This window comes from Sinocyclocheilus anshuiensis, unplaced genomic scaffold (genome assembly GCF_001515605.1).
Source record: "Sinocyclocheilus anshuiensis isolate Anshui unplaced genomic scaffold, SAMN03320099.WGS_v1.1 scaffold536, whole genome shotgun sequence".
NCBI classification, from domain to species: Eukaryota; Metazoa; Chordata; class Actinopteri; order Cypriniformes; family Cyprinidae; genus Sinocyclocheilus; species Sinocyclocheilus anshuiensis.
Genome location: NW_015557179.1, coordinates 2,687,329 through 2,700,154, shown reverse-complemented (window position 1 = coordinate 2,700,154; position 12,826 = coordinate 2,687,329). Strand labels below are relative to the sequence as shown.

The 12,826-nt window shown below is 34.6% G+C and overlaps 1 protein-coding gene across 1 annotated transcript in view; it reads left to right on the top strand.

The window, feature by feature from the left end:
- LOC107678508 (endothelial PAS domain-containing protein 1) overlaps window positions 1–12,826 on the top strand; it is a 50,951-nt gene that overhangs the window by 12,574 nt on the left and 25,551 nt on the right. The window contains exon 2 of the mRNA XM_016473783.1: window positions 10,880–11,070. Coding sequence (XP_016329269.1) covers window positions 10,880–11,070 — 191 coding nt within the window. The remainder of the gene's footprint in view (window positions 1–10,879; window positions 11,071–12,826) is intronic.

Below are 12,826 nucleotides of genomic sequence, written 5' to 3'. Positions count from 1 at the left end.
CAAAAAAAAAAAAAAGAAAAAGTTGCTCTGTCATTGCTAAAATATTTAAAGAAATAAATAGTCAAATCAAAATTGACTACTTACCAAAATGTAAAAAATTCATGCCTATATTTTCCTAATAGAAATATATGTATAAAATATAACAAAATATTTGAAATTTATAATCTGATTTTGATGATTTTGATAACACAGATTCTTCTTCTTATTATTGTTATTATTATTATTATTATTATTATTATGTGAATATAAAGTATCCAATAAGCAATATATTTTTAAACTGAAAGAATAAAAACATAATATACACAATTAATATTATATTATTTATTTATTTACATTTATTGATCTGTTTGTTTATTTATTTATTTTTCCAATCTAAACATTTTCATTTCTGTGTTCAGTTTAGTGCATAATTAAGCATAAAATAATACACAATGAGTGCTATTGCTTAGTAGGCCTTTTTTTGTTCTTTTTTTTTTGGTAGACTCGATATTTGAATATTGAAAATGTGTGAATATCATGAATTCTGAATCCTTTGAACTTTAATATTGCAGATTTTAATGTGCACAAATATGAATGAGATCCTAGAGCAGCCAGGACCAAAATGTCTCCTTTTTGTGTTCCATGGAAAAACTAAAATCATACTGGTTTGCAACGACATGAGGGTGAAAAAAGTGATGACAGAATTATCTTTTTTTTTTTAAATAGACTTTTTTTGTGTGTGTAACTGGTGAGATGTGAAAACCTTGCAGAGCTGCACCTTGCACCCTGTTAGCCATCAACTGTTTGCTCTGTTCACAAACACTCGAGGGCCTGGGGGTTTGTGTCTGGACATTTAGCATCTGGCTGCTGTGTCCTAAAGCATGGAGCTGTTTGTTATGAACATAGTTGTGTGACAGGACAGCAGATGGCTGTGGCTGACACTTCTGGTTCTACCTGAGGCTACGCAGTGACATATTCTCCACTTACAATATGATTACAATCAAGCAGAGAGACTAGTGAGGAGAGGGAGGCGCAACAACCCTGTCAAGCCAAAATCAGTGATCTGTGAGGCCTGCTGTGCTACATGCCTGTTTTGACATTGTCAAACCCCTCTTCTTTCACTCCTAAATAAAAATTCTGTCATCATTTTCCCTCATTTGATTTAAAACCTGTAAGATTTGTCCAAATTGCTCTTTTCTATTGATTCTATGCTCCTTTTTGATTTACCCTGCCAATCTTCAAAAAACAAACGAAAACGTGCACCTAAATAAATTATAACAACAATGCTGCAATCAGGTCTTAAATTAAAGTGTTTTTTGACGTTGCATGCATGTAAACCTGTTGTAGGAAACTCCAAAAACAATATTAGGAACCTTAAAATGGCATAATAGGGGCACTTTAATGATATTTTGTTTAAAGTAACAAAAATGTTTACTGTTCTTCTTGTTTTCATTTTAGTTAACAATTATAAACCTGTTCTAAGGTCATATGAAAACTTTGTTTATTAAAAAAAAGACTTCACTTAGATTTATGTCTCTGCGCCAGTGTTGTTATCGTTACCTAAAACTATTAAAGATGATTTCTGATCATTTAAACAAACCTGGAGTAAAATAAAGGTTAAATATAAGATATTAAAAACTTAAAAAAAAAAATAAAAAAAATAAATCAGTCAGTTGTCAAGGGACCATTTCTAAATGTAATTTCTAAAGTTAAATTAAAGTGCTAAAATTACTAAACCTAAAACTGCAATAAAACAACCTAATAATAAAAGCATATAGCAATATTACTAAAACTTTAAACTTAAACTACGGCGAGTTTGTCTTTACTATACACGTTAGATGTGATCCACCGCATAGTGACAATCCTGTCAGATTGTCCATCCTTTTAGTGAGAGTGAAACGTTACAGGTCGGCCGATCTGGTTTCGTGGTTAAAGTCAACCTTTTCGACATGGTTCCGTGTTGTCGTTGCTCAGCAAAAGCATGGACGCGATGTTGTCTGGGGGTTTGGCAAAAGGAGAGTGGGACGGTGGGCGGTGCTCGGGGTGGTGACTGAAGGCGGTGACTGTGTAGTTCTGACGTCAACTTTTTACGGAAGTCACAACGGTTTGTGAAAAATAGCTAGAACTTTAAGCAGGCTGTGTGAATTTTACTGTGGACTGACTGTTTTGAAACTTATATGGTAGTTAAATAGCCCCTAGACCTCAGTAATCGTGAAAAAAGCCAGGAAATTAAAGTTTTGACAATATGGGACCTTTAAATCTAAAAAATAAAAGCTAAATTCTAAATATTTATAAATACTACAATAGCATATAAATAATACTAAATAACAGTACTATGCACTTTCAAACAAGACATCACAAGTTTACATTATTCATGTTTGGTGAGAATCTTCATTTTTAAGTGAATTATCCCTTTAAGTAGCAGATCATGTCATGACTTTTATATGTATTGGCTGATCGGAGGTTTAGACCAGCAGTAGGGATGTTCATTTTAACCGGTTAACCGTTAGAAACGGTGAAGAATTTTGACCGATTAATACAATCAGTTAAACGGTTTAAAAAGTCATTTATTTTATTAATTTTTTTTTTTTTTGTAATTTATCAAAATATTTAAAAAGGTTTGCTGCATGGTTGAAATACACTACGTGTATAAAAAAAAATTGTTCGTGTCTAAGTCGTATTTTATTATTTCATTCAGAAATAGGCCTAATGCCGATACGAAATGTTTACGAACATTATAATAAACACTGTAAACATAGCTAGGCTATTTTAGTTCCCCTCACTCCACAACAAATCCTTTCAATTAACAGTATTTAGAAAAGAACAAGAATTAAAAATATAAGAGGCTATAGCTAAACAACAAGCCAAAACGAATTAATTTAGGCTAAAACGAAACTGAAACCAACGCTGCGTCTCTCATTCGACACAAAATCAAATGTTTCCGTATTTGCGATGTATTTGAATGCCAAAATATTATTTATTATGTAGCGGCTACATAATAAATAATTATAGTAGGCTCAGCCTACTTCACTCGCGTTCCAATATCCACATAAAACAAAATGGTTTGCATAACATCACGGCGGTATGGTGATAACGCTTAACGGCACAGATTTTACTCCTATAGCCTAGCTTTATGATGTTTTTCTCCGCTGGCAGAAGCGCTGCAGGTGCGTGATATGAAGACCATGTGAATCCTCATGTTCTGTTGTTTGCTGCTTTTTGCGCATGTGGCCTAAAATGAATCCCCGGGAAACAAATGTTAGTATTTTTTTAACGGGTCACAGACACGTATCCTTTCTAATTTAATTCGAATTTTAAATAATCTTGTCGGTTAACGGTTAATAATCGGTTAACGAGCGTCGGTTGTCGGTTAGGAAAAATAACCGAAATGAACATCCCTAGCCGGCAGTCTTGTGACATTTCCTGATCCCGTTCTGCCTCTCTCTCAATCATTTCCTGCCTTCTGCACTAGTATCATCTGTAATGAAATTAGCTAAAATTAAACCATTAACAATTCAAATTAAATTGAAAGTTAAATTAAAGTTAATTGCATCACAGTGATTTGTTGCCATTATAGTTTGTTGGTTGAATTCTGGACTCTTTCCCAGGTGCGTGCTGATGCAATGCAATGTAAAACAATCATTTCTGTTGAATGTCAGTTGCCGCATAGAAACATATGCTTGGTATGTGCTTTATGGGGATCATTTGAAGTTATGTCTCGCTTCATTCATGCACCATTAGTGTCTTGCAACTTTGAGTTTCAAAATAGTATATGTTGATGCCGACTAAGATATGTTTCAGGTGAAGGCTATATAATACACTGTTATGCTGATGGGATAATCCGTATTATGCATCAGGTCACAAATATGTGGACCATGATGATTCATTGTGCAAGTCTAAAACTGCATCATTGCTCATTTATCTCATGCTTTAGGAATTCCTTGAGAAAAGGCCGAACATAGAGACCCGCATCCACAGACTCGGTGAGGTGAATTCATGCACCGAGGGTGATTACTTTGAAAGCTGTTCCTTTAAACTGGTGTTACGGCTTACCCTGGTCAAAGGTGGGCCAACCATGGTTTATTCTCTGTTTTCAACACATACTTGATCATTTCTAGGTTTTTGGGAATTGATTTATCATTACAAAGAAGAGAAAAATTTATCATCCTGATTTTTTTCCTCCTTATTTCTTCCTTATGAATAATACAACACATTTATTTAGATTTTTATATCATATTTTAATATAATCATCTGCAATTATATGTATATTAAAATAGTTTGAATATAATTTTGAAGTTTTTTTAGTCTATAGTTTTGTAATATAATAACAGTTTATAAATGTATGCACACAAAAACTGTGGAAAAGTTATTGTTGTTGTTGTTTTAAGAAATTAAGACTAATTTAGCAAGAATGTGTTACATTGATCAAAACAGACATTTATATAGCTATAAAAGATTTCTATTTCAAATAAATACTGTTCTTTTTTTTTCTATTCATCAAAGAATCTGAAAGAAAAAAAATAGAAATATTCAGCAGCACAACTGTTTTCATCATTAATAATAATCAGAAATGTTTATTGAGCGAAAATCAGCGTATTAGAATGATTTCTGAAGGATCATGTGACACGGAAGACTGGAGTAATGATTTGCATCACAGGAATAAACTACATTTTAATTGTTCATTTTGTTTTTTCTTTATTATAAGCATAATAATTAAGGTGGAAAGTTATATAAAAAGTACATAAATTACATACTGGTTGTAAATCATGAACCTTTTGGTAAATAAAAAAAAAAACTATTATATAATTTTGTTATTTCGTATATGTAAAATATTATTGTATTGATATAGTTTATTTTTAGAAAATATATATATATATGGATTTATCTTGTATCAGTATGTAGGTGGCTGTTAAATTCCTAGGTGTCTTGTGCGACACAGAAGCCTTTTGAGGAGGTTTTGGACAGTGAAGGTCAGTAGTAGGATCCTGGAGAGGCCCGCTCACTCAGTACATGGCTGGAATAACTGGGGGGACAGCGCTTAATTTAGTGCATTTCATGCAAGGCAAATGACCATTCTTCCAGTCATAAGGTAGCGTGTCATTGTTTGCATGCCTGAATAGGGCAAGACTGCTTAGCCAGGTTTCGTGTTTATGTTTATGGCTGCTTGCGTGCTGTGCGACTGTTTTATCATTAACCGCCTCTGTTAGCGCAAGGCCATTGGTCCACCTGTTCTGCTCACCTGCTAAACATAGTTCAAGTCAGTAGCTCCGTTAAGTTTGTTAATCTGTTTTTTTGTGGCTTTGTTAGGATCTGAAAGCAGCTCATATTTCAGCTTCAGCTGCGTGACTTCAGGAATCTCATACAGTAGCTCACTTGTCAAACTGAAATAGATAACGTCCTCGTGACAGGTTGACATCTATCGCTCTCGCATTAAATACTTTGAATTCTCAGTTTGGTCTGGACGGTTCAACAGCATGTGAATCTCACACAAGTTTTTGGTAAAGTTCTGTTGGATACTCTGCTTTGAGTTTCACTGAACAAACTGAAGTTTGTTTGATTTTGTTGCTGCGTTCAAGTTGGATTAGAATTGATGTTACTGTTTGCATAAGTACAAAGGTGCAAGTGATGTTACAATGTGATCTGACATAGAAAATAAACTACTTGAAAATTAGAATGGATTGCTATAATGTTTAGTTTTTAATAAATGGAGCCCAGTTGTTGTTTAGGTTGACATTATTTCTTAAGGTGCTACTGCACTAGACTTTGTTCCATGAACTTCCATTCATAGACTTATGAAGACAGGAGAGCGGAAGTGCAATCATGTGTAAGGAAGTTTTGTCATTTCAAGAAAATTATCTTCACAGCTGCATGGTTTGCAGTATTGCAGGACATTTGCTTACTTGATTTTTAATCTATTATATTCATTTTTAATTGAATTATGAATAATCAATTAATTATTTAATAAAAAAATAATTTGCTTACATTATTTATATAAATTATTTTAATTAAACTTTTGTAATTTGTGATTTAATGTTGCCTACTTAATAATTGTCTCTGCTTTTCTGGCAGGGATTGGAGAAATAATTTAAACATCCTTTCACATGTCACCAACGTCAATTATGTTCAGTTTGTCTATGATTGATTTGCAAAGTGCAGCTTTTTTGCTTTCAGTGTGAACAGACACGTTAGTTGTTGCGTCATGCCTGCTTAACATTGTTCAGTTATCACTGCTTATCATTGAACCAGTTACTCTTAGGTCTAGACTAGTATTATTTTAGCTATGGACAAGTCTTATCTATCAACCATTTACAATATAGCTAGCTGAAATCAATCCCAATTACACTTTAAATGAGTGCCACTTATAAATGGATATATATTCTTTGAATAAATATGAGAATATAAATTGATGAAATGTGGCTTGATGGGAGGGAAGCACTGGTCAGGGCATAGTCTCTCGCCCAACACATTTATCAGACATATTATTATTATTGACCATATTGGCAATCATGACCATATTTTAGATCCCTGAAGCCTACCCCGTACCTAAACTTAACAACTACCGTACTAATTATTAATAAGCAGCAAATCAGGAGTTTGACTGTGCGTCACCAGGAACACCAACAATCTCAGACACCTTGGTCCACGCATCATTTTTTTAAATTTATGTCCCTGTACGCAAACAGGGACACGTCGTATATTATTGGGAAACCCGCCACAGCAATAATCAACCTCTCCTCTATTTTGCTTGGGAACTAATGTGGTCGGAAACAAAGTTTACAGGACTGTGTTCTCTGGAATCCTCTCAAGCGGTGGACTTCTACGTTCCGATTGGTTGCCGCCGAACCGCGTCATAGCTCATTACCATAAAGTTGTCCTGATTTCAACTCTCCTTGACGCCCTCAACGTCCAAGACGCACTCGCTCGACGCCGGCTCACATTGAAAATGAATGACTTCCGGCCAAGTGAGTTTTTGCTTGAAACAACCAAAATAATCTGCCAATGGGGTAAGCAAAATAATCTTATTTCAAACAGAAAATTAACAATTTAACAACTACCTTAATAACTATCAAGAAGCTGCAAATTAGGTGTTTATTGAGGCAAAAGTCGTAGTTAATAGTTAGTTAATAGTGAAAATTGGTCCCCAAACTAAAGTGTGGCCCATTAAAGGAATAGTTACTTACCATCAGAGTTTGTTTCTTAATCGGAACAGATTTGGAGAAATTTAGCATTACATCACTTGCTCACCAATGGATCCTCTGCAGTGAATGGGTGCCGTCAGAATGAGAGTCCAAACAGCTGATAAAAACATCATTTTGATTTTGGGGTGAACTATTCCTTTAAGGTGCTTGTACTCTTTTAAAAAAAAAAATTAAGTAATTAAAAAAAAAAACAGTACAGTGTGTCTTAAGGCCCGTTCACACCAAGGACGATAACTATAAAGATAACGATAAAGATATAGTTCTAAAAATCGTTCTCAATATTAAAGAATAGCAGAGTCCACACCACAACTATAACGATAAAGACAAAGAGAAACGATATCGTTGGAATCACTTTCAAAACTATTTTTCTCCAGCTGATGGAACGATAAAAAATTGACAACCAATCAGAATCCATCCTGCTGTAACCAGCTCAAGAATTTAAAGCAGCAGACGTGCGTGAGCTTAGAATAAACAGACGATATCGTTCGCTGGTGTGGACGCTAATATCGTTATCTTTATAGTTATCTTTATAGTTATCGTGCTTGGTGTGAACGGGGCTTTAGCTCTCTGAATGTGGTCCGCAATGTATGAATTAACATTTACAGTGACGGCAAAGTATCTCACTTGCATTCAGAAATCGACCCAACTTATTTCAACTCATCTCCTTTGAGCATTTCTTCACCTTAACTGAAAGGACGACACGGACCAGCAGTGAACAATTCAAGTTATTGTCATGGCAACCAAATACATCGCAAGCTGATTTCCTAAAATCCATTCTAGAATGAAAGTATCAGCAAATCAACTTCCAGTGGCAAGGAAACACCTCCTCTCCTCCATATCATCCTACCCTCTTAGAAAAAAAGGTACAAAGCTGTCACTAGAGTGGTACTCTAAGAAGTACAAAAGCTAAAAGGTACATCTTTGTACTTTCTTTACCCCAAATGCTACATATAAGTACCTTAAAGGGACATATTAGTACCTAAAGTTTACATACATTATTAGTAACTTTTGAAAGTGTACCACCACAGTAACAGTGTGTATTGAGAACCACGAATGATGGACGGTGGCTGCTGTAGAATTGGAATTGAGGATTTTCGTTCAGTTTAATTTAACCGCTGAAACCCAACACCCGGTAAAACGAGTAAGAAAATTAAACTTTCACCATTTGCCATGTTTAGCAGTCTTGAGGTGACGGATTACATGGAATCTTTGGTGTGACAAAAGCTCTGACAATAGCTATTCTTCGGGTCACTACCTGTTTTCCATTGTTGGTGGTGGTTTGGTCTTGTAGGGTTAAATAAGAACCTGTAGACATCCGTGTCTGCTACAAAGGGTTCAGAGGGTTCACTAGACAGCTTCATGCCCTGAGTGAGCGCTGGATCTCCATTGTATAATGTCCTGCAGTATCCTCTGGCTCTGTGCGCTAACAATGAAGTAGACTGTCTGTACTTTGTACTTCAGATCTGAACATGTTCATCCAGAGAGTTTTACTTCTAGTCTAAAGGAGTGAATGAAGCACGCTCAACATTTACTTTGAGTGCGAAGACAAATGATTGAATTTATGAGGTTGTGTATGACACTCTTGTGCTAGCAGCATCTTTGTATTACAGATGTTGAGTGGTGCATCATGAGCATTTATTCCAGCATTGGCTGAGTATGGATTATCTTAGCCTGTAAGGTACTATCAAGAGACCTTTTCATAAAAATCGTGTGTCATCGAAACGATTATTGGAATAGTTTGCTTCATATCTGCGCATTTGTCCTCTGCAGTCTTATTGGATGAAGGACAGGAAAAGTGGACGTCGACCTCCTCAACACAGTCTCCATGGAAACCTGCCCAGTACCTATTTATTTTCTTCTAGATAGGACAAGAGGAAGAAGGGACAGGAGTATTGTTTCTGATATGTTATGAAGAGCAATTTGGAATTCATTGCTTGTGACCTGGCAGAGGATTTTTTTTTTTTGGAAAAACAAATAAATGCTAAAAAAACAGTGACTACACTCTTAAAAATAAAGGTGCTTCAAAAGGTTCTTCAAGCGATGCCATAGAAGATCCATTTTTGGTTCCACAAAGAACCATTCAGTCAAAGGTTCTTTAAAGAACCCTCTCTTTCTTATCTTTTTATAATCTGAAGAACCTTATTTCGCCACAAAGAACCTTTTGTGAAACAGAAAGGTTCTTCAGATGTTAAAGGTTCTTTATGGAACCATTTAGACAAAAAGGTTCTTCTATGGCAGCGTGAAGCACCTTTATTTTTAAGAGTGTATAATGCACCTTGATTTATTATTTATAGCATTCATAAGACAATGATTAATCAAGATTAAGCTGATCCTAGTTATTAGCGGCATCCAATCGCCACATAGAGGCTAGGTAGTGGGCTCGTGACTCGTTCGCACTTGGTCATTATCTCATCAAAGGAAGACTGACGATCTTCACTTGCTTTTGAATTTTAATAAAGCATATGAAACATTAGACCAGTGCAATACGCTCCTCGCCCCTTCCAACCTACTAACAATCCGACAAAGGAAATAATAAAGAAAACGGAAGTGATCACCTGTGCCCACGTGACCATGAATAACCAATAAGAAATAACAAACAATTAATGCTCTTACACTAGTTGTTATGGTGGGGGTTTTTTTTACCGTCTTAACCTCACAAAAATGGTCAAGAATGACTTGCTTGGCTTTCTGTATTGTGAAATGTTTCACTGAGTCTATATATAACAAACTAAACATTAGTCGTTATCAAGTGACAACATAGATAGATAGATCTGAACATCTGTAATCAGAGAATTGTCAAGAGTTTCCAACTTTCAACAAGATAAATAGGAATTAAATTCTAGTTCCAGTAAATAATATATTTTTGTGGAACAGGTGTGTTCTAATGTGGGACAACATTTTTGTTTATTAAATCCAGGATGTAGCTATAAGTGATCATTCCCATAAGCACTTGAACCAGCCAGGAATGTCTCACTTGAGATCTGGCATTGACCCGTCCGCTACTGACAGCTTGGGCTGACTAGAATAAATGAAGCAATACAATGTTATAATGCGTCATTATTACTGATTTATTCAGTTTAACATAGGTTTGGCCTGTAGGTTTATTAACCAGTAATCCAGCAAACTGATTCTACTGTTATGTTGATCAAGAGACATATTTGTTTTGTTTTAAGGCTAAATGTATCATTGAAAGGATGTCTGTGTGTTTTTTGTGTATGTGTTTGGATTCATTCGCACCTGCCGGACACTGGCTCAGTTTTTGGGCCTGATGTCTGAATCTGCAAGAGTGACTTGAGTTGAATAAGAAAGACTGTCAAGTGCACAAAGGGACTGTTATTCTCTGAAATCTCATGAGTAATGAGAAATGGCTTCAGCATGCCTGTGTTTGTATACAGCATGAGAAAATATCAAGGTGAGTGTCAAAAAGCATGTCAAGGTCAGCTGAAAAGCAAACTGAAGAAACCGTTAGTTATTATGGGAGAATCTCAAATTTTAGGAGGGAACATGAGAGTAAATGGTGTACCTGTATTTTGGTCTTTAAAAGCTTTTATTTGGCTTTTTGTCCTTTGATTATTTTATTTTATGTCTGTGGAAGTATTTGCATATTGCACAATACATTTTCAGTATTTTCTTAGATTTCATCACACAACAAGTAAGTGGTGTTAATTCATCCAATATTTCCATGTTGTTGCGTGTTGTAGGTGCAGCTCAGAGCGGCGTAAGGAGAAATCTCGAGACTCGGCGCGCTGCAGGCGCAGTAAGGAGACAGAGGTGTTTTATGAGCTGGCCCGCCAGCTGCCTCTCCCACACAGCGTCAGCTCACATCTGGATAAAGCCTCCATCATGAGACTGGCCATCAGCTACCTGCAGACACGCAAACTCCTCACCTCAGGTACAAGCATCCAAATCCACATGTGGAGCTGGACTGGATTTAAAAAAAAAACGCACACACACAAACATATTATATTATTAAATCTAAAATATATGTAAAAGTTTGGACATCACAGCATTGATTTGATATTGACGGAAGCTATTGATTTTAGTTTTAGTGCACTCTAATTTTTTTTTTACAAAATATTATAGATTTTTAATAAATCTACCATTAAATCTACCATTTATCAGCCAAAATGTGGATATAATGATCATTTTATTTGCATTAGCCATAATTTTTATATTTGTGAATCCCTAGTACTGAAGACGTTCACATTATTTTCCTTCACTATGTTGTTCAACTCAATCAATGAATTAATCAATCAGTTTATTTATTATTATTATTATTATTATTGGACTTTACAGAATTGATTTGGCTATTTAGAATTGAAAAAAAACCCCTATTGATTTTAGTTTTAATGCGCATTATCTTTTAAGATTTTTAATATCTGCCATTTATGTTAGCAGCCAAAGAATAAAAATGATCATTTTATCGGTTTCATTTTAATATTTGTGCATCACTAGTACTGAAAATGTTCTGAAAATGCTTTTCATTTACTGTGTGTTACAAATTAACCAATAATAATTTATTTTTGTAAAATTGCATACACACAATTTTATATGCATACATATTTAAAGGTAATTTCTAGCTTTTAAATTAAAAATGAAGAGTAGTATATTAAGAAAATTTAATTGATAACATATTATAATTTAGGATAAATATTATATTGTTTTGCTTTTTTAAAATCAGTAAAGTCATATTTTCAGATCTGGTGGAAAACCAAACAAAATCCTATTACTACAATGATTGGTGCTGCTCATTCTGCTGTTTTTATAGAGTAATATTTGCAATTTGATAAAGGTTATCACATGAGTGACTCCTCTTTTAATACAACATCCCAGACCATGCGACTCTACTTGACGTCACGTCAAAGAAAGAGCTGTGCTGCAAATACACACTCAATCTGATAATCAAATTCTAAAGCTCTAGTTTGATCTCTTATCTGGGTTCACCATCATTAGCACTGCACTGTTATGAGGAAATGTTTTAGTCGTGATGTCAGACTGCATTAAAGTTACTGCTGTATTATACAAATGAGGAGGCGCTTTCTGTAAGGACATAATTGCGTTAGTGAATATTGGGCCTGCTGTAACGGTGTCTGAGTTAATTATGTTTAGCTGTAGGTGCTAATCTAATAAATCAATACAGCATGAGATGAATAAAACAATTTAATGAAAACCTACAGATTATGTTTAATAATGGATACGGCAAGCTTCAAGAGATATGAATGTGTGTGAGCGTTAAAGGGATAGTCATCATTTCCTTCCCTCATGTCGTTCTGAACAATTATCGCTTCCTTTCTTCCATGGAATGCAAAAGGAGAAGTAATAATGTTTTCTCCTGGATTGTGATTCAGACTGTCAAGCTGTAAAAAGCATATAAAAGCACCATAAAACGATCATTAAAAAGTCTATAAAACTTGTGCACCATTGTTATTTTCATATCATTGATATACTAGTTTTTGTTAATATTTTGAATTAGATTCTATTTTTACATTTTCTGTTTTTATTTTAATTTTAGTCAGTATAAGTAATTTTATTTTGAGGGTTTTTTTTTTTTCGGTTTTTTTTAATTAGTTTTAGTTTTATTTAGTTTTAGTTATTTTAGCACTTCAGGTTAAACGAAAATTTAACATTTATTTTATTTCAAGTAATGA